General features: G+C 44.0%; 1 protein-coding gene across 4 annotated transcripts in view; it reads left to right on the top strand.

The window, feature by feature from the left end:
- The window catches only part of RIPK2 (receptor interacting serine/threonine kinase 2), a 419,608-nt gene that overhangs the window by 256,764 nt on the left and 141,018 nt on the right, over positions 1-21,826 (top strand). For all 4 annotated transcript variants that reach the window (XM_078687067.1, XM_078687064.1, XM_078687066.1 and 1 more), the window contains exons 7-8: positions 2,115-2,200; positions 19,076-19,168. In XM_078687067.1, the coding sequence (XP_078543193.1) occupies positions 2,115-2,200; positions 19,076-19,168 (179 nt within the window). The remainder of the gene's footprint in view (positions 1-2,114; positions 2,201-19,075; positions 19,169-21,826) is intronic.

Below are 21,826 nucleotides of genomic sequence, written 5' to 3'. Positions count from 1 at the left end.
CTCCTACTGTGCATGTTTTTGCCAGTCACACACCTTCTGTTTGCAGACCACTAAAAGTAAAAAAAAAAAAATTAGTACCTCAATCACATCGGGAGCAGCAGACTGGCACTGATTAGGTTGAATCAACCAGTGCTTGGTCCCCCGCTCCACAGAGAGGAGGGATTTATGTTGACGAATATCAAGGCTGTAAAGAAGAGCGCCATGCAAGCCAAAAAATTGTAAGCAACGGGTGGGCTCGAAGCACTTTTCTGTATACAAGAGTGCCAAACAAATGAGACGCATGCGCTAGTGCATGCTCTTCTAGGCTCAACCCTGAAAAACTCTAAAAAAAAATGTGGATGATCATGGAAAAAGAAGGGTTTTCTCACAAACAACATCTCTAGGTTTGTATATTCTAGGTTGCCTTGACTAAAGACGAGTGGGGTCTTAGAAGTAATGAATATAGCAGGAGAAACAAAAGGTCAAATTCATATTGCTTAGCAGTGATCATCATTCTTCTCTCTCATTCCATTCTTTCACCTCTGGTGTGGTTAGTCAGCACTTGAAGACCGAAAGACTTGGGGGCCTGTTCACAACTGCAATTGTAGTACATGAAGTAAGTACTACAGTAGTACTTGTTAGGTGTTAGAAAATGCACTTCACACAGCTATGGGGGAGACCTCCCTCTCCGTTTCTCCTATCTTTTCTCTGTGGAAATCTTTGCCAGGGTGGTATCAATCACTGTATACCTAGATACATGGATTTGTAGTGAATTTGTAAGGGACAATGGGGAGTGGCTAAGAAGTGGGGAATACTTACTACTAAATGGGAGGGGAAAATGACTTGGAGAAGGATATGGTAATACAAACACCAACCTCAAAATAATGAGACCATTGCAATTCACTCTCTACACTTTTAAACTTACTACAGCCCTATATGTGTCAAAACCAGTGTAACTGCCTTTGATTAAGTCGTGGGCCACATATGGCCACTCTAAGGTATTGCAAAACACTTCCATATAAAACAATGTGAACAGGGAATTAAAATAAGACTGCACAGTAAATAATGTTACAATAATTACATTAATTAAATGTATGTGTGTATATATATGTGTGTGTGTTTAAAATAATTACATTGAAATAGTTACTATTTATTGTATATTGAATATAAATAAAATATATTCGTGAGGATGGGAGTTGTTTTCATTATTGTTTAAAAATAATTTCTAAATTAATATATTTAAATTATTTAGTACTCATTTACTATGAGTTTTTGTGCTGTACCATTTTATTTTATTAGTTCTAGGTTAAACATAAATGTTTTACATTTATTTATATTTTACATTAAAGTATTTAACAAAATGTAAATACTAAACTTTAATAATGTTTCTTATAGTTTCCCTTAGTGATAGCTCCACCGTAACAGTGGTGATCTCCACCTACATGTTGAAAGTTTCTAAAAGTAACTTTACACTTCTAAATCCTATTGCAAGAGGTTCTACCCCAGAGGAGGTGGAGACATGTAAGTTTTCAGCTAAGTGTAAATCTACAGTCAGAAATGGTCAAAAACAAAAAAAGTATAGAAGTGCTCCTATATGTAGGTGTAAATATGCACATGAGCAAATGTATACTTATACTTGTGAAAAGACCCTATCAGCAGTACCTCAGTACAACATAAGGATTTCTTTCTTTTATTGAGTAAAGGGAGGGCTTAAGGAGAGTTGAAGAAAAAGTAGTAGAAACAAAAGGAGAAAAGGTCTTGAACTGTACACTTCATAGTTAATCTGATATTAAAGAGAAGAGTTGGAGTAATGAAGTTTACTCGTACGTATCCTGGGTAATGTTTCATTGCCCGAAAGAAGATATAGGTTTTCGCTTCCAGGACTGACTTACATTATTAGCATTATGTCAGTATAGTACAGCATACAGCCTTTAAATGAACCATATCACAAATCATTTCTTCATAGTGACAGCCATGTTGCTCAGTGACCCAGAGGGTGTTAAATACCTAGAATTGTCATTCTTTCTAACTGTTGGGAGGTTTGGTAATCTGCTATTTTTGCAAATGAATACTGTGAAATTTTCATTTACGAGTTTTGCTATCGCTTCTGTCTACATTTCTTTGATTTATTTCAGAATGTTTGATAGAACTAGAACCTATAACAGAAGAGTCGGATGAAATATCTATATTGGAAGCTATTCTGCAGATGAAAAGATCCAGAGTAAGTTTACTTTCACTTCATTGGCATTGTACATATGTTGTATGTGTATGTTCGCATTGTTTGTATAGAGAGAACCTAGCTAAAGGGCAGTAGGGCCCTATACATAGTGAAAGCTAGAGCCAAAAAGTATATTCAGTGGGTGATTGCAGAGGACATATTTTCTTAAAGCAGGAGTGTAGTGTTACTAGATTGTTACGTAGTGCTCTTTAAAGAGGGACATCTTCAGCTCTTTCCAAAATTGGAGCAGCGTTGTGTGGTACCAAAACCAGCGACAGTATTTCAGCACTAGTTGTTTACATTAGCAAGAAAGAAGCTTCAAGGTCTAGGGTGAAAAGGCAAATCCACTGTCCAGACATTTTTTATGAATGCTTTATTGCTCTTTGAAAATATTACCATAACAACACCATTTAAACATGTATTTATTGTATTTAACTTATACACTCATAGGATCACAGGATGGTAGAGCGCCAGCAGCATTCAGGAAGAGATTAGAGGAAAAACAGAAATATACATCACAATTGGTAGGAGATAGAACCAACACATTTACAAATTAAAACTACACAAGTTAAACTACCACCAATACAAAGCCATGAAGGGTACCTGGTTAAATCTTGTAGCATGTATATTAATTTATATTATTTTTATTTTTTATTTATTTGTGATATCTGTGATGCCAAGTGCCATTTGCTCGCCGCCAGCATGTCAAGGGGGTTAAGAACAAGGTTTAATCTTTTTTTTTTTTTAAAGAAAGTGCAAGTGTGTTTGTTTGTTGTAACAGTTAATAAGAAAACTGAAGTACAAGTTAATGCAATTATTCAATTGACAGTTGATGCGGCAGACCAAAAAGCACACCACAGTTAAGGCACCAGGAGAAATCATACATTTAGCCAAAAAACAGAACTAGGCAAAATATAATCAAAGGAAGCGTTGCATTGTGTGAGTAAGACATTCATATATGGCTCAAAGCATCTTGAAACCTCTCCAAACATATTCATTTGAAATTCTTTATTATGAGCAGTACATTCCTCCATCTTCTGCGTAGCTGGTGATCATGCAAATTTGTTTTGGATTTCTATCTCCAGTTTCATTAAGAAGCCCTAAGGGTTGTCAAGATAGAAGATCTTAATTGATGCAGGTAAAAAGGTGCTGACAAAGTGTGCAAAATGTGCAAGACACAATGTCTCCCCTGAAAATGGCAATATTGAATCCAGGTCATGACTGTAAGAAGCAGTTGAAGATCACAGACCTGCATGGCATGAGTCTTTGATGCTTGGCTCCATTCATGACTCAAAGTTATGTGATAAATGGGTCGTCATGCACACAAAGTAATCCAGGAGCGGAAAGCAGGTCTCTGTCTCCAAATATAAGAAGAGTTCACTGTTGAGATGTAAGTCCCACTTCCTCTCTAAATTGCTGATGGTGCTTGTGATCTTGTTATAGAAGCTGTTCCCATATGATGTCCGCTTCCTGCTTCAAGTCTTCCTTTATGTCGAAAACATTCCATCAGTGCAAGAAAGGTAAGGAGGCCTCCCATCCTGCCATTCAAGAAGGTGCCAAGTCATTAATTGAAAGATCATACCTACAAGTAACTTCTGACTCAATCCAGTTTTGCAATTACTCCCAGGCTGCCTCAAATTCTCTTGGCCGCCTTTGAAATTAAGCAAGTAGCATCCTTTAAGAAGGCCATGTTGCAGCTCTTTCAGTCACTTCTGTCTCCCTCTGGTGCATCTCCTGGCCCCCATAGCCACAGATGACTCAGTTGGATTTCTCCCGATAGGACATCCTTCTGCAGCAATTGACCTAGTCATGGATCTGTCCCAAAGCGGGCCTGCACTTCCATCCTGGTTTCCGGATTCTTACCATTCCTTTCTGTGCCGGTGACAAAACGGACTCCACCAGCCCCATACTAGAGTACAAAACTTGTCTTCCACCCCGAGCTGGCATTGGCCCACTCCAGGCCTATGTCACACTACATGGTTGCAAGTAGCACAACCAGTGAGTATACAGTCACTCCCTAAACCTTGACATCTAGCCTGGCAACAGCACTGTTGTAGAGTATAGGTCTTTTTCGAATACCGTTCTGATATATAAAGTGTGAGTGGGCTACCACTGGTAGATAGTGCCTTTTTCACTGTAGTTGTATGAAGGGCAACAGAAATGTTGGATTTACAGTTGCCTACTCGTGAAATGAAGGAATATTTGTTAACTGAGATCCATCAACCAGGTCGTACCTCTTCTGAGCCACATTTAGTGAGGCCCTGACGGATAACCTCATGGCCACCTGGTCTAGGTCATGCTTGGGCTGGTTTACAGAACTCGCCACCATCCCAACCTGTGCAGCTGCTGCAACCCCAGTCCTTTCAAGGCAGAGGTCATGGCAGCTGCAAACACGGTCACACCAGCATAGGCAACTCTCCTCTAACTCTTCTTCCCCTGAGGCAGTGGCTGCCATGTTGCTTTAACCTGTTCTCACATGTACATACTCCGCTGTTTGGACTCAGGATTCAACATTTCCTTTTCTGCTGGAAATCCATCACATCAGACAGGTGGGTCTTGCAAATCATTCAAAGGGGCTACATCCTGCCTTTCATAACTCCCCCCTATCAGAGTGAGTCTGCAGCTCTCAGGGGAAAATCCTGAAAATTGCTGCACATTTCAATCTTCTTCTGGCCAGTGGTGCCATGGAGTGTGTAGCGACTTCAGAAAGAGAGGAAAAGGGTGATATTTGCACGAATTCCTTGATTCGAAGAAGGACGGAGGCCTCAGGCCTATACTGGAACTTAACCCACTGAATGTTTTTCTGTGGAAAGACAAATACAACATACTCAACCTGTCTCAGATTTTTTCTTCTCTGGTCCCAGTAAACTGGATAGGGCCTCTGGACTTGTAGGATCCTTATTTTCATATAGCTGCCTGTAATCCCACAGGCGTTATTCGCAGTTTATGGCGGGGTTGAAACACTTTCAATTTGCCATGCTCTGCTCCAGCTTACCCTGTCCTACCGGCCTTTCAAGAATGTGATAGTAGTTGTGGATGCCCACCTTGGAATTTGGGGATCCATATGTTTCTTTATATTGATGACTGACTACTAAAGGTGAGCTTGCAGCAGTCAGTAGTAAATCACATCAGGACAACGGCCTAAAGTATCTGACATTTTTAGGATTTTCCATCAATAAGCGAAAGTCTCACCAGGTCCCTACACAGAGGATTCCCTTCATTTTGTCTGCGCTACACATTGTGGCGTTTAATTCCTTTCCACCACTGTTGTGAGCCTGGGGCATGCATGAAAAAACGAACGTTGATGTTTCTGATAGATATTTCTAACTACAGATTCCCCAACTTTGAATATCCTCCAGGCACCAACCTGCTTCTGAAGAGACTTTCAGCAGTGCACTCTATCCTGCTCCAAAATTCACAGAGCAGAGCTGCATGGAAATCCCACCCATGTAAGCAAATGTCAGTTTCTTATCTTTTACATTTTCGTGCCCTCCGAAGAGAAGAGTGAAACAATTATTAATGATAGATTGCTGATCTCTAACTTGAGAAGATGTTAGAGAGGCCACTTCACAGAACTCTGAAGTATAAACCAGAAAAAGCAATCCTAAAGGTAAGTAACTTGCTCTTCTAATGGTTACTTTTAACTACTGATTCCTAATCTTAGAATTGAATCCACACCAGTACCTCCTAAAGTAGGAGGGTCTAAGGAGTGTACTCTAATCTAAAAATCTTGCAGAACCGAGCAATAAAGTTTTGTTATCACCATGCCTGGCTATCAAGGTAGTAGTGCTTCCTGAACATTTACACTGCGTCCCCTTCATAGCCAGCAGAAATCAAGGACAGGCATTCTTCATGCCAACGTAGTCGTAACTTCCTTGGCCCTAGTTGAATGAGTTTCCAGCAATCAGGGGCAAGTGCCTTGGCCAGAGTGTTTCAGCACTTAATTTTTAAAAATCCATGCTTTCATTGTTATGAACATTAAGGGAGTTAGGGCCCTATTTATATGTTGGCTGTAAGCATACCCCATTGCAAGGCAAAGCTTGCTGCTGCTCAAAGTGTCATTTTTATCAATGGGGTGACCCAGTGTGTGTCAAAGGACCAGGGTGTCGATCGGTAAAGGAAACAGTGGTCCTAGACAATTATTATTTAAGCATGTCACTTTATATCATTCAATGAGTATAAAGGCATTCGAAGGCACAAAGGCTATAGGCCACTACAAAGTAACAAGTTTATGTTCTATTTATTTAGTCATAGTAAAATACAAGACAAAACTTCCAAAATCCAAAGTTCAAATGCATAATACACAGTTTTAAGCGACAGTGACGGTTATCATCAAGAAAAGGAGAAAGGGTGTAAGAAAATGTGCTCTAGTAAAGAGGAAATAGAAAAACAGGAGTAGATTTCCACAGACAAATAATTCAAATTAAATAATGCATAAGGGATCCAGCGATAAACTTGACCAAAAAAGGAGAGGTCTCCCTTAAGAATTTCCGGCCTACCCCTCTATATTAAATACAATACTTTTTCAGCAGTAATTTTTGGTTTTGTGTCAGTTTGTCCACATCTGTGATTGCAGTATGGGGGATCGAGGTAGGGTGTAGGGCTATTATGGGGTTGTCGACGTTTCGACCCGAACGCATAAGGGTTAGTAAGATCCTCTGCTGTGGGTCTTCATCAGGACGGGGACAGGGGGTATCTGAAAATAACCGTGAAAATTCAGACTGGTGGCCAAGTGAAGTTTAAAATGCCTAATTAAGTAAGGTTAAAAAACCTAATTGAGTGAAGAATGTGACTAAGCATTAAAACGCTCACCAAAACGCTCAGTGCGGTGAGCAACCACGAGAATACTTCATGGTTTCATAAGGGATTTCCAATTTCAGCAATTATCCATATAGTCCAACACTAAAATAAACAAATAAACATATAGTGTTTAAGACAAGGGTGGGGGGGGGGGCTGGGTTTGTTGTTTTACGACTAGATTAGACATAGGTAAAGCGGTACTAGACTCACCCACCTTGTAGAAAGGCTTTGTTAGGCGTCTGAGCGTATTTCAAAAGGGTATGGATCTGCGGGGCGAAGGATTAATTATAACAACGCGTCAGAACCGTTGTCAGGCAGAAAGATTAACAGTATTTAGTTGAGCCGCGGGTTCCTAGGTAAATACCTTGAAAATGATTTCTCCTGTGCGCCCAGCGCGTCGCGTCCATCGGCCTCTCTATGAATCGTGAGAGTGAGTGAGGGCCCGGCCCGGTTTTAATAATACCGGCGTGCACGTCAGAGTGACGGGAGCGCTCTGAGCGACGTGACACGTTGCATATGATTACAGTGTAGACAGACTGTAAAGGGTTGCGGGCCTATCTAGAAGACGCTTCCCAGAGTTAGAGAGACACCCGGGAGGCAGTATAAGTTACATTCCATGTAATTGACAATGCACGAAAGCCTTATTAGTTCCAGAAAGGTGCACACTTAATCAATACAACAAACAATGAATGAACATTGACATTATGACAGTGTGAGAACGCAGTAAAATTGGCGCAACCTCAATCAATACAGCCACAATGAAAATAAATAAGGACACTTAAAACACATATATTAATAACAAACAATTCAAGACAGTGTGATTACAAATATTAATAGTTCACATTAAGTGTATGCTGTACTGAAAACTGAAAACTAAACGGAGCCATGGTGCCTTGTGTGATCCAATAATACATCATTCACTTTAGGAAGGGTTATGTCATGTGACATGTACAGGCCCAAAAAGTAATGGCAAAGCGGAGTCGTGTAAACGGCACATAACACATTTCGTCAAGAACAAAATTCAAAACAGGTAACTGGCACTCTATATACAAAAGAGACTATCCATTGTTGAGAGTTGATATCTGTCTGGAAATTCTCTCATACTCGTTGAGGCCTTTGCGCACAGTATCAAAAATGTGAATCCATTTACACTCGCGGGTGTTCAAAATGTTGGTAAAATTCCCCCCTCGTGGGTTGGTCTGAACCTTCTCCACCACCCACCATCTCAAACTGTCTGCCAAGTGCGCAAAGGTGGTAAAGTGATCTACCAATGGGGCGCCCTGAGTGTTACAAGATATCCTGCTACAGTGCTGCACCGTTTGTCCTATGTACAAGAAATCGCACGGGCATACTATGGCATAGATAACTCCAACCGAGTTGAGGTTGATGTGCTGTCTCATAGTGTGTACATAGTTGTTGTATGTACATTGTTTAAGTTCCTTAGTTAGGGGGCATGCCTTGCACGACCCACATTTGTAGTGTCCCTAGAAAGGAGGGATGTTCCACAGGGTCAATTGATTGTCTCTGGGTTTCAAAGGTAACAAGGACTTCACCGCATAGTCCCTCACATTTCTGCCTTTTTGGAACGCATGCATGGGTGGTTCAGGGATGCCAATTTCATCCTATACGCTGTGCCAATGTTGATTGACAATCTTCTTGACCTGACTGCTTTTGGTACAGAACGTGGTGGCACATACTATTCTTTCTTGTTTAGATTGTTTGCTGGGTTTGGGTTCCAACAGGAACTCCCGGTGGCAGAATCAAGCACGTTTTTGTGCTTTTTTCAGTAGATTTTTGGGATATCTCCTATCCCTGAGGTGTTCCATGAGGTCAGCCGATTCCTCAAAGAAATCCTCTTTCTTTCTGCAATTCCTCCGCAACCTTAGGAACTGACCAAAAGGTAAATTGTCCCTAAGGTTGCGTGGATGATGGCTGGTGTAGCGAAGGAGTGTGTTCCTTTCACTAGGTTTTCTATAGAGGGTAGTCGGTAGTTTACCATCCTCAGCCGTGATGGAAATGTCAAGAAAGTTAATCAACCTGTCACTAGATTCCAAAGAGAATTGAATGTCCTGGGATTGAGAGTTCAACCATGTGTGAAACTCCAAAAGCTCATGTTAATTTCCCTTCCATATCATTAAAACGTCGTCTATATAACGATGCCACAGAGAGATGTGGTCTCTGTAGGGGTTTGTTTGACTGAGGACATAAGTGTGTTCATATGTGTCCATAAAGATAATGGCCAAATCCGGGACGAAGCTTGCCCCCATCGCCACACACTTAGTTTGCACATAGTGTTGTCCCTCAAAATAGGAAAAATTATTGGTCATGGCGATCTCCAGTAACTGAATCAGAAATTCAGTCGGGACCTGCCAAGGTCTAGGTCGTTTGTCTAGCGCTATTCTGATGGTGTCCAGTGCTGCTAGTTGTGGGATGTTTGTATAAAGCGATAATATGTCCATTGTGACTAAAAGGTTTTCTCTGTGGTTGAAAGCGTGTTCATCCACCAGTTGTATTGCCTGCATCGTGTCACTCAGGTATGCTGTTTTGTTCTCAGAGATGGGCTTTAAAAAGACATTGATATATTTTCAGAGGGGTTCCAAAACAGACCCACACCCAGAGATGATGGGTCTTCCCGGTGGATTGGTTAGTCGTTTGTGTACCTTAAGAAGGGTGTATATGGTGGGCATCCCTGGTTGTTCATTATTATGGTATGCATATTAATGTTTGGTAAGGAATCCTTGGCTCATACCACTCTCAGTAACTCTCCTTATGGTATTGGCGATGTCTTTCGTGGGATCTGATCTGAGCCTACAGTAGTTGCCTTCCACCCCCAGTTATGTAAGTATCTCTGTCTTGTAATTCTCACGGTCCTGATCACAATCGCCCCCCCCCCCTCCGCCCCCTGTCTGCTGTTATTTTTCAGTGATTCCAAGGCCTGTCGTTCCAATTTGGTGATGTTCTACTTGACATACTGTCTCTCACTCAGGAGTCTATTGATATCCCTCATAACCACCTGTTCATAAGCCAGAGCCCTGTGTGACATAAGCTGGGCTGATGGGGTAAAAGAGGAAGGGGGGCGTAGACCAGTGTTGGAAAAGGTGGGCTTATAGGGTATCTTATTGAAGTAGTGTTTAAGACGAACTTTTCTAAAGAATTGATGAAGCTCAATCTTCAGATTGAAGGTGTTGGGTGTGTTGATATGCACGAAAGGTAAGCCTTTTTCCAGAATCATTTGTTCTTCTGGTTTAAGGACATATTCAGACAGGTTGATAAGGGGACGTTATGTCTTCCTAACTGATTTCTCACCACATGTAATGCTGACATCTGGTCTGAATGTCCCCATGGGTTTCCTGGCTGAAATGGACCTGTTTCTTTGGCCTGCCCCTGCCTTGGTTCCACATGGACTTGACCTGTCCCCTGGGCCGTCCCAGGGACGACCCCTCCCTCTGTGAGTCTCCCATTGTCCCTCTTCTAAAAAAGTGTTGTTGTTTTAGTAGTCGGGGTACTGGGGAGCTGTAGAACTTGTGCCCAGTCTCTGATTTGCAGTCAGATCCACTAGCGACAGAGGAGTCAGAAGGTGGCGTACCTCCTATAACCTCCACGACGTCTGGTGGAGTATCTTCCTTGAGTCTCCTGTTTATAGTAATCTTCTGCTAGGTAGGGGTAAGTGACTTTTTTATCATAAAACTTGATATCCTTGGCAAGTTTATCAAGTTTGTTGGATTGGGCGTAGGTGTCAAAGTCCTTTCAAGACATTCTAAAGCTTCTTTGGCATTGGTTAAAGCTTTATCATCAATTATCTCCTTCTTAAGGTCAGATATTTCTTTCATCAGTCGCTCCACCTCCTCCAATGCTGTTTCTACTCTAAGCACCATCCAGTGCCTGGAGCAATTGTTGGAGATGAAACTGAAATTACCCTTACATTTAGGGTTGTCCACAAAAATGGCAGGCTTGTTACGTACCTGCCAGCCCACCGGTATCACATTAGCTTGCAGATATTTAGTTAGAGCATGTCCATGCAATCTAGTTCTTATTATTTTTTTTCGAGCCTCTCTAGTTTGTTAACTTTCTTGTTGAGTTGAGTGAGAGGTTGATACTTGTTGAGGTGGAGCCCAGGAAACTCCCCCCACCCTGAGTCTGCAGGAGTTTGTCAACGTACTTTAGGATAGTGTCTCCTTTTCAGATATATCCAGTATAATACTATATACTGTAACAGTGTTGGTAACAATAAATTGTATATCCTGGCTAGTGGGTCAAAAAACTATTGTACAAAAAACTCTACAAAACTTTTTTACACAAGGATATATAACAGAAAAACACACATGAAACAACCCTCGCAGGAATTCCTGCTCAGAAATACCATTATAACCAATGGGGTGACCCAGTGTGTGTCAAAGGATCTGGGTGTCAATCGGTAAAGGAAACAGTGGTCCTAGACAATTATTATTTTAGCATATCACTTTATACCATTCAATGAGTATAAAGACATTCAAAGGCTACAGGCCACTACAAAGTAACAAGTTTATGTTCTATTTATTTAGTCATAGTAAAATACAAGACAAAACTTCCAAAATCAAAAGATCAAATGCATGATACACAGTTTTAAGCGACCATGACGGTCATCATCAAGAAAAGGAGAAAGGGTGTAAGAAAATGTGCTCTAGTGAAGAGGAAATAGAAAAACAGGAGTAGATTTCCACAGGCGAATAATCCAAATCAAATAATGCATAAGGGATCCAGCGATAAACTTGACAAAAAAAGGAGAGGTCAAAGTGTGCCGGATGGTGATTTTTTCACATTTTTCCAAATAAATCAGTCACTGAATTTTACGTTTCGATTGTCTTTTGCCTTCTTTGATAGTTTTCCTTGGAGAGCGACACTAACATATTTTAAAAATCATAACCGCCACATCCCTAAGCGGATTTACACCAGCTGTAATATTGGGGGAGTGGGTCAGTGTGGCAAAAATAGGCAAACTGATCTAACTGATCCGGCTTCATCATTCTTTGTTTGCTGATGACGAGAGAAAAGAAGATATTTTTACCCCAGCATGCCAAAAACCTCTTTGCTCCTCCTTCATAATTAGTGAAGCAGATTTTTAGACCCTTTTGTACAACGTCTTGTTTTACTACGGTTTCAAGACCTCCTTCAGCATCCATAGAATTCTTTGTGTTGGTTACAGAATCGTTTCTTGAAGCCTGATTCATTTCTAGGTCTCGTGGCGTTGAACAGCGCGTAAGCGCTGTCTCCGCCAGAGACTTATTGTCGCTGGGTCCGCTTCCCAGGAGACAGCACCTGGCCGCGCGCTTCTCGCAAAAGGCGATCGGCGCAGGCCACGCGCACGTGAACGTGCTCACTTTGGCCTGCTCCTGTCTCCTCTCCAGTACCACCCAGACACACCTCCCCCTGCTTACACATGCGCAGACAGAGACACACACGAGCACACCTACACACACGCACGCACACACACATACAGAGACCCCCCGCCGCATACATACAAGCGCACCCCCCCCCCACTAAGCCCCACTTACTGCCATTCTAAACTTCTGCAGCCTCCGCGGAGCTCTCCCTCGGGCATGGGAGCCCCGCGTCTCCAGCACTGCTTCTCTCCGTGGGCGCGTGCGTGGACTTCCGAAGACGGAAGTCCCGCCCCACGGAAGGTTTCGCTCACGTCGCCCTGCCGGACTAACCATGCTGGCACTGTCAGATTGCGCTGCAGCCTGATCCGACCCAGATCAGCCCCAAGGATTAAAGGGGTGCCTTTCGGATGCTGGCCGACGAGGCAGCGCCTTGTGAGCTGGCACTGGGCTGGGCCCGAGAGTCGGAGGTCATCCGGTGAGAAACAGAGTAAACTGGAACTAGGAGCCTCTGGGAGAAGAGGGCCATTTGTCCGGTGGGGTGGCCGCTACAGGGAGCTCCAGGTGTTTGCCTTACAAGATCTGTTTGGCGTGCCTGCGTCCTCTTCCTTCTTTCCATCTGTATTGTACCCGTGTCTCCCTTGGTTCACTGTCTGCCCCGGGGTACCTGTCAGTTGTATATCCATGTGCTGAGGCCCCACGTATTCGCTCTAGCACCTCATGTTTCTATGTGTTCTGCATAGCTCGGTATTGTGCATAATGCATGTCTGACACATTCCCACGCGTCACACACTCAGTTCCCAGGATACCCAGGTGTACTCTGAATGTCTCCCTTCACCATGCGGGAGACTCTATTCAGGCGCATTTGTCTTTTCTCCCTCCCTGTCATCCTGCCCCCTCCAAATGTCTGTCTACTGTCAGGCCTCGCTCATTCTATCCTCTTTCTGTTCTCCCACTCTGCGTTCATCTGTATTCCTCTAGTCTCCCTCCATGTACGCATCTGTATTCTCCGTGTCTCTTGCCCTGGCGCACCTCCCACCCTGCGCACCCCGTGCATCGACTCCTTCCACGTGCCCCTCGTACAGCGCGCTGTGTTCTACGTGTCACCATCTTCTCTCACTGTCCGGGGGCGTGACGCAAAATGATGGCCGCTCCCTGCAGAATGTAAACAGGGGCACTCGAGTCTCCCACATCTCAAATAATTTAATTAATCTTGCCCTGAATTGAGGGGGAGGGGGTCGGAGGGGGTGTAGGGGCTTGTGTTACGCCCCTGTCGATATCTCTTCTACCCATGGGTGGCTCTCAAAGTGTTATTTATATGGAAGATGCGTGCTCTCTAATGTGATCGCCTATTATGTTAATATGCAGGGCCATTGGAGGTGTTACATTTTGCAGCCGTGGCATTTGTTGCATAGTTATGGATTTACCGCATTTGACACATAGTCCATCATCTGACGCATAAACTGCAGGTTTCAGCAAAAAAAAATGTTTTAAAGAGGCTGCAAAGTGTGTCCCGACGTTGCACTGTACCGCCAAAAGTATCGCAAGGTGAAGCGCCTTGGCTTTGCCAATGCATGTTCATTAAAGCAGTTATGCATTTTTTGACATAAATAATAAAGAGCAATGTAACCCATACGCTGTCCTCGGAACGTATGTAAGGTAACTGAAAAATGCAGTGAATATGCGTTTTTCGCGTGAGTTTACATTTCTATCTAGCCCGTTCTGCTAAGTTGGAATTAGGTGGTGTTGCATTATTGTAAAAAACGCGGCAAGACCTAGTCGTGCGCAGAAATGTCTCAGGTTTAAAATCTGCGGATGCCTGCAAACCGTGGAAACTCCCATGTGTAACTCACACGTGTGGAAATGCTGCTGACCCTGAAGGCAGTCGGGTCATTACCGCATAGTGGCATTGCCCTCATTGAGTTCGCCTGGTACTCGAACAGGAGGTCAGTCAACGGCCTGCCTTGCTTTTGCCCTATAGACCCCCCTCCTGCCTTGGGAAGCAGGCGCTTGGGGTGTAGTGTGTTGTGGCGCAGCTGTGAACAGAACGCGCCTTTCCCTGCACACAGCCTATATCCACATAGCAACTCTATACACAACAGCCTGGCCCTGCGGGTGAATAACTTCCTCCATTCTGCTCTTCACAAGTGACGTGATCTTGGCTCTGATGACACGGCTTAGTGTCGGCGTGCAGGGTGTGCGGAGTTGTAGGTGTTCTACGGGGTAGGGGCATTGCAAGTAGGAGGGCCCTGGCGGGCCGAGCCCCTCCGGGGGCAGCTTACACGCTATTTGTGATTTGCAGAGCCTCCTGTGTCGGATCGGGATACACTGGCACAGACTAAGGCCTGCCCCCGGGCACCCTGGCACAGCCCCCGCCGCTCTCTGGGCGGCATGAAGGGACTGCAGGCATGTGTCCGGTGGGAGCTGCGACTACACGCTGCTCAGCGAACCAGCTAGTTAAAGCTTGTTTGTATATGCTTGTTTGTATCTTTCTAGGGCTAGACATCATGTGGTCGTGAACGAAGTCAGCCAGGTCTAGGCCTTCCAGCAGCACGAGAGCGATGGGAGTATCACAGACACCTTTCACCAGTGGACGGAGGAGGTACAGCGACATGCCTTTCACCGACTATGGGCTGCGCCTCATTGCTTGACGCTTTCTCCTCTCAGCACTCGGGCTGAGTCTAAAGTGCATCCCACGGTTTGTTGCTCTGTTTGTTGTTAGTGACAGGGTAGGTGGGGGCATTTGCTTGGCATCAAGGGAGGCTCTACAGTCTGGTCGAGCTGGGCGTTTTAGGATGCTGTGAAGGCCTCACGTGGTTACTGTGGCAGGAAGCAGTGTCCAGTGACTGTCCCTCACCATGCACTCGACCAAAAGGCCTCAGCCCTGCTGTCCTACGGGCGCTCTATTCCTAGCCCAGGCTACTGCTGAGCCAGCATGTCTCATTTTCTCAAAAATGTTGTCTTTGAACACAGATTCTTTTCTCACAGGCCCCGGCACCGGTTTGATTATTTCTGAGCCACACTGAGAGAGGAACATCGTCCTCGAGGCCGCCCGTGGTGACAGCCCTGATTATGCAGGATGCCAGGAATGACATCTCTCTTAAAGCACACGCCAGCCCTACTTATGCGACGTTAAAGAGTTACTGTGTCATGCAGTGACCTGCAGGCTTGGGCCCACAGGCATGGAGGTAGGCTCTCCTGCAGTGTAACTAGGGGTGCTCCAGGATGAAATACGTACACCACTGAGGCATGCACCACAAACACACTGTGCACACTTACACCACACACATTGCGTACAGCAACCAATCATAGACACGCTGTTCACAAACACATCAACCCCACTAACATGCACAAATAGCTACAGTCAGCCGATACACACACAAACCTCCTCACACTCACACACCCCCACACACTCACACACACACACACTTACTCTCCTATCACACATATAACACACTCCTTTCACTTATACATACAGCACACACACACTCCTATCACTTACACACAAACGCACACTCAGTCCACACACACACACACACACACACGCATACACTCTCCTATCATTTAGACATACAGCACACACACACTCACACAAAATAACCCACCCATTATGTTCTGGGAAACTGAAGGCAGCGCATTAAGCTGCAAGTGTGGCTTGGAAAAAAAGATGGCTGCTTGTCGTTTGGAGGTACTAGGCCTTGTGGGCTAGAACCTTTAGTAACACCAATACAGACTTTGCTAAAAATTTAATGCAACCCATTGTCATATACAATGCCAATAACTCAAACTTTAATGCTGCGAGACCTATTGCATTGCAAATGTTTCATTGAAGATGTCCTCCACCTCTTTAATGTTGACACTTTCATAACTCCTCTTTACAAGGCCATGTGGAGCGCTGGCAGACTTGGGGATTTTTGCGGCAGTCTTGCAAACTTTGTTTTTTAGCAAACCTGTCCGATATTTCCTCCTTTAGCGGCTCTGATTTATCTTCTTTTTCTACAGCTTTGTCACCTGTATCAGAAACTTGTAATACATTTGCTTTTATCTTTAGAAAGTAGGAGTTTCTTCAACCTCAGCATGAGTCCTAGTCCTGTATTTCTGTATTGCATAGTCCAGTGCTTAGTATGAGATCGTGGTTTCCGTTGCTTGGCACAGACAATTAATTCTCAACACCACATGACAACACTGTCTTTAAAAATTTGGAGATGAACAGACAAACACTATTTATTAATTCAGTATACTTCAAGAATGAATAATATCTGCCACCAATGCCATTCTTATAGCTTTGGGTGGTCTAGAGTACTCTGAATTGTCACACTGTTAGAAGTGAGATGGGTACTAGTTATGTTGGTACTGTCTTTGGCAACGCTTGCAGGGGAACTGGGTGGTGCGAGCTGGGAAGGCCTCCCGAGAAGTCCTTTGACTCTTAGGGGGTCATTACGATTGCAGTGAATCCACCACCGGCAGTTTGCCGGTGATGAAAGCTCCACAATTGTGTGGCCAAATCCTGCCCACCAGATGTGGTGTGGATGGTGGACGGAAAGTCGGTCCACCATGGGTCTGATAGCAGCAATCGTAACGATTGCTGCTGTCGGACCACTCCCATCAAAATAATGGTGGCCGAGCCTAGCAAGCACAGTCAGCCATATTATGAGGGTGCATCCCCACCAGCCTTCCCATGGCAGCAAAACACTCATGAGAAGGCTGTCGGGATGTACTTTGGGGGCCTGTTGCGGGTCCCCCTTGTGCTTGGGGGGTTTGGCTGTGCACTGGGCGGCACATCTGGTCCCCTCTACATTTCCCTGCATCAGGTAGCAGGCACCGTGTGGTACCTGCCACGTAGTGCAGGGAAATACAAACAGTGCATTTGGAACATTGCAGGGGGTTCTGCAGCCAGCAGCACCCGACGCATTGTTAGAGATGGACGAAGCGACCGCCATGGAAGAGGTTGCATCTTAATCTCGTGTGCGGGACCGTCGCCCTACAGGCAGACAGTCCCACTCTCCGCTACGATGGCAGACGGCCTTAAGTCCGTCCGCCATCATAATCACCTCATATGTCTTTTAAAAATTAACCACGTGCAAAGTTCTGATATCCACCGCATTTGTGTAGAATGAGTTTCATCATGAACTCACTTCTCAGCACACCACCAATTTCCCACATAATTTTATAAGCACAATTAAATTATAATACAATGAAATCAAGCCCAATCTCTGGTCAGTGTGCTCCTAGCCTTTCACACATGATTTATTTGCTATGATTGAAGGACAGTTCAGAGGTGTTAAAATAATTTTCCTCAGTGCCCACAATGGGGCATATATCGAAGCGCAGAGCTATGCCAAATTTGGCACCATAATGCAAGGGTCCCTTTGTTTGCAAGGAATGATAGTTTATGGCCTTAGTTGCCGAATGATTGTTTATTTGCATGTAAGGTGTCCCCTCCTGCACATAAAAAATCAGTAATAGCTATTTGTTACTTCTATGTGTGATGCATTCTGAAGCACACAAAGAAGCAGCAAATCATCATTATTAAATTATTGTTTATGTGCAGGAAGGGACACCTTCCTGAACATAAACAATCATTAATGGATTTTGCTCTTTCTATCTGTGCTTCAGAATGCAGCAAACATAGAAAAAGCAAAAACAAAGAGAAATCAAAATATTTCTCCTTGTGCGCCATTCTAACACCTGCTCTTCCATGGCGTAGATTTGGGCGCTGCCTCAGATGTACACCTTGTAAATCTGGGGGGGCAGCGTAAAAAAGCAATGGGTATTGCTGTGGGACGCCCACATCAACACCCATTGCACGCCCCTTTCAAGCAGATACCTGTGTGAAAGGTTGGCATATTTACAAAGCAGCGTTAAACCACAAAAATTGGCTTAATGTCACTTTGAAAATGTGGTGCAGGGCACTCCGCCACCGGAGCGTAAAATAAATTGACGCTACGGTGGTGCTAGGGTCTTGTACATATGCCCCAATGTCTTTTACAATGGACGCATTCAAAGTTGTTAATGGCCAAGTAAAGCCTTATGTTCACTACTGGACCCTCGGCCCATAGCGGGGGAATGGGCACTTTTCAAAACAAGTAAACAAGATTGCATGTTGAAGAGTAGTCTTACAGAACCTATAATATTCATGCTTGAATAAGAGCATCAGGCAGGGTGTAGAATCAGATACGATGGTGTCCTAGTTGTACTAACTAAAATACTGTATTTTGAGCCCCCTGACTGCGTGCATTTGATTGTGAAAATGTGAATGCGGCACAGTGGAAGGGACACCTAGTGTGCACCACTGTAGGGAGTACGGTCATTTCTTTCCTGGTTAGCTCTACTAACAGTACAAAGTTTGCTGAAAACAGCCCACAAGATGCCTGTAGTTGAGCAGAGTACACATTTAAGTTCCGTTGAACAGGTTTGGAGGGGTGTCTACAAGCAGGAAACGTGTAATAAAACTGGTAGTAGGTTAGCCGACAGACATGGTATAGGTGATAGAGTTAGGAGTTGGGTGTACTTTTTGTAAATTTCTGGGTAAATCCTGGTGCTCCAGCTGATCATTTGAGTGCAGATGGGGTTACTGGGATCTGAAAGTATGGCCCACGTATTAGCATGATTTAATTAGATGAACGACGGCTAGTGTTGCTATAACCAAAAAGCCTAAGTTACTAGATATATCTTTGAAATTAGGTATTCAGATTATTTTTATAATATTAAACTTTTTCAGGTGAGGAATAACCTTAATGCGGAGTCTCGAATTTGTCAGGAGTCTACAGCTGAACCGAAACCTCTTAATGTCTTTGAATATGAGACACAGCAGGTAAGCTACATTGTTTGTCTGCGTTGAATAACAGCCTGTTTCTTATATGGAATGTAATACAACACTTCTGTAGACTGTAAATAGCAGATAGTAATATTACCCATTTTATTTGTGCTCAGTGTTTCACTCATAAAGATGGAAGCCTGACGTGGCTTTAACTGTGCTGAAGCACAGGTCTGCAATTTGCCTGTATTGTAATAGAAACACCGTTAAAATGCCTACCTTTTGTATCTGGTCATTAGCTTCATTCGGTTATTTTGTCTGTGGCAAGTTTTTTATCCTCATCTATTTTAATTGCACGTTTATTTTTAATGCATGTTTGGTTGTTTTATTTTTCATAGTTGGCTTCTGTTAAAAATTTGTTTTTTTGTCCATTTGATGGTTTTTGATTGTCTATCCAAAACCCCTAAGTATATTGCCATTTAACAAGTAAGTGTGCCTTGATTAATTTTATAAATCTGTCTCTAAATTTACTTCAACGTCTCAACATCATTGAGCAATTGTGACATCCACAGTTATCCAGAGTCCTTATCTTTTTTTAGGTTTCGCCTCGCCGAAAGCTGCACAGCAGACTTTCGCGCAGGGCGAAATCTTTTGAGTTACAGTATGGATGTTTGTCCTGCCTCTGTTTCCCATTGGCTAGCACCATAAATGGAGGCTAGCCATTGGAAAACAGAGGCGTCCGTCATTCTGCGAGGTGACTCGTGGGCGTTCCTGAGATTTTTTCTCATCCAGCCCCTTTTAGGACGTCAGTGCGGCGGTGGGCGCTGAAAATCTTAGAATTAGAAGCAGCTGATTGGCCTGGCTGCCGATTCTCCGGCCCATGAATTAGCACCGGTGACTACGTTAACAAGGTATGCTGTCCTAGCTATGGACCGTGAGTGCAGAGTGAGTGTGCAGAGTGCTAGGGAGTGCAGAGTGCTAGGGAGTGCAGAGTGACTAGGGAGTGCTAGGGAGTGCAGAGTGACTAGGGAGTGCTAGGGAGTGCAGAGTGACTAGGGAGTGCTAGGGAGTGCAGAGTGACTAGGGAGTGCTAGGGAGTGCAGAGTGCTAGGGAGTGCAGAGTGACTAGGGAGTGCAGAGTGACTAGGGAGTGCTAGGGAGTGCAGAGTGCTAGGGAGTGCAGAGTGCTAGGGAGTGCAGAGTGCTAGGGAGTGCTAGGGAGTGCAGAGTGTTAGGGAGTGCAGCGTGATCTAGGGAGCGCTAGGGAGTGCAGAGTGCTAGGGAGTGCTAGGGAGTGCAGAGTGACTAGGGAGTGCAGAGTGACTAGGGAGTGCAGAGTGCTAGGGAGTGCAGAGTGCTAGTGAGTGCAAGGGAGTGCAGAGTGCTAGAGAGTGCAGAGTGTTGGGGAGTGCTAGGGAGTGCAGAGTGCTAGGGAGTGCAGAGTGTTAGGGAGTGCAGAGTGCTAGGGAGTGCAGAGTGTTAGGGAGTGCAGAGTGTTAGGGAGTGCTAGGGAGTGCAGAGTGCTAGGGAGTGCAGAGTGTTAGGGAGTGCTAGGGAGTGCAGAGTGCTAGGGAGTGCAGAGTGACTAGGGAGTGCTAGGGAGTGCAGAGTGACTAGGGAGTGCAGAGTGACTTGGGAGTGCTAGGGAGTGCAGAGTGACTAGGGAGTGCTAGGGAGTGCAGAGTGACTGCAGAGATTAAGCTAATGGCAATGTATATGACAATGCCATTTATTTATCTGTTTTCAAAACCAACACATAAATACAAATTTTGTCATTTACAATGCCAATAGCTCTAACTTTTCCAAAGGCGAAACCATTGCATTGTAAATGCTTGTTTTTTAAAAAATGTTATTGAAAAATACATGAGTCAGTATGGTCAGATCGATATCATACATACAATGTACACTGCAAGCTTGCAAATTAACAAAACAAAACAGAAAGCAGATAACAACATTGAGAACGTATGCATTAACCAGTACAGAAAAGAAGAAATGCCAATGTTGCAAACCATAAATTAAGGTATAGGATTGTGGCCATCATGTACAGAATACAAGGGACCCAGCTGGGCCCGAATTTCATATTTCACAATCCAAATATTACGAGACTGTGCCCCAGACTAACCACCCAAGCTTATTTTTACGGTGGCCTTTGAGGGCATATAAACTGTGCTCCATATTAAATACAGAAAAAAAACGTGCCCTCCAGGCCTCAAATGTAGACGGTTCCTGTTGAAGCCAAAATGAAGCTATGCTCAATCTATATACTGCTGTAGCTAGAAATATTAGAAAAGCCTGATGCTTCGTTATTCCTACCGCCGCAGATCCCATCTCTACCCCTAAGAGAATCTGAGTAGCAGATAATTGTGTAGGGACACCGAGAATCTATGTTGGAAACGTCTCCACCTGCATCAATAAACTAACTAAAGATGGACACGTATAGAAAATATGGACATCATTTGCAGATGGGTGTCCACAACGAAAACATTTCCCTATTTGATCCCCAGTCCATTTAGAAACCTTATCTGTGGTATAGTAAAGATTAAAGAGTGATTTATAATGTTGGGCTGACAGTTTTGCGGACAAAATTAATTGACAGGCCAAATCAATAGAAACCTCTATTTGTATGTCCTGTCTCCCCAATTTAATCCCCCATTTACAATGTTGTTCCTCCAGATCATTAACCTTAGTACTTAGCATAAGAGCATATAGAGTACC

Source organism: Lissotriton helveticus, chromosome 4_1, assembly GCF_964261635.1.
Source record: "Lissotriton helveticus chromosome 4_1, aLisHel1.1, whole genome shotgun sequence".
NCBI classification, from domain to species: Eukaryota; Metazoa; Chordata; class Amphibia; order Caudata; family Salamandridae; genus Lissotriton; species Lissotriton helveticus.
This window is presented reverse-complemented; position numbering and strand designations above follow the sequence as displayed.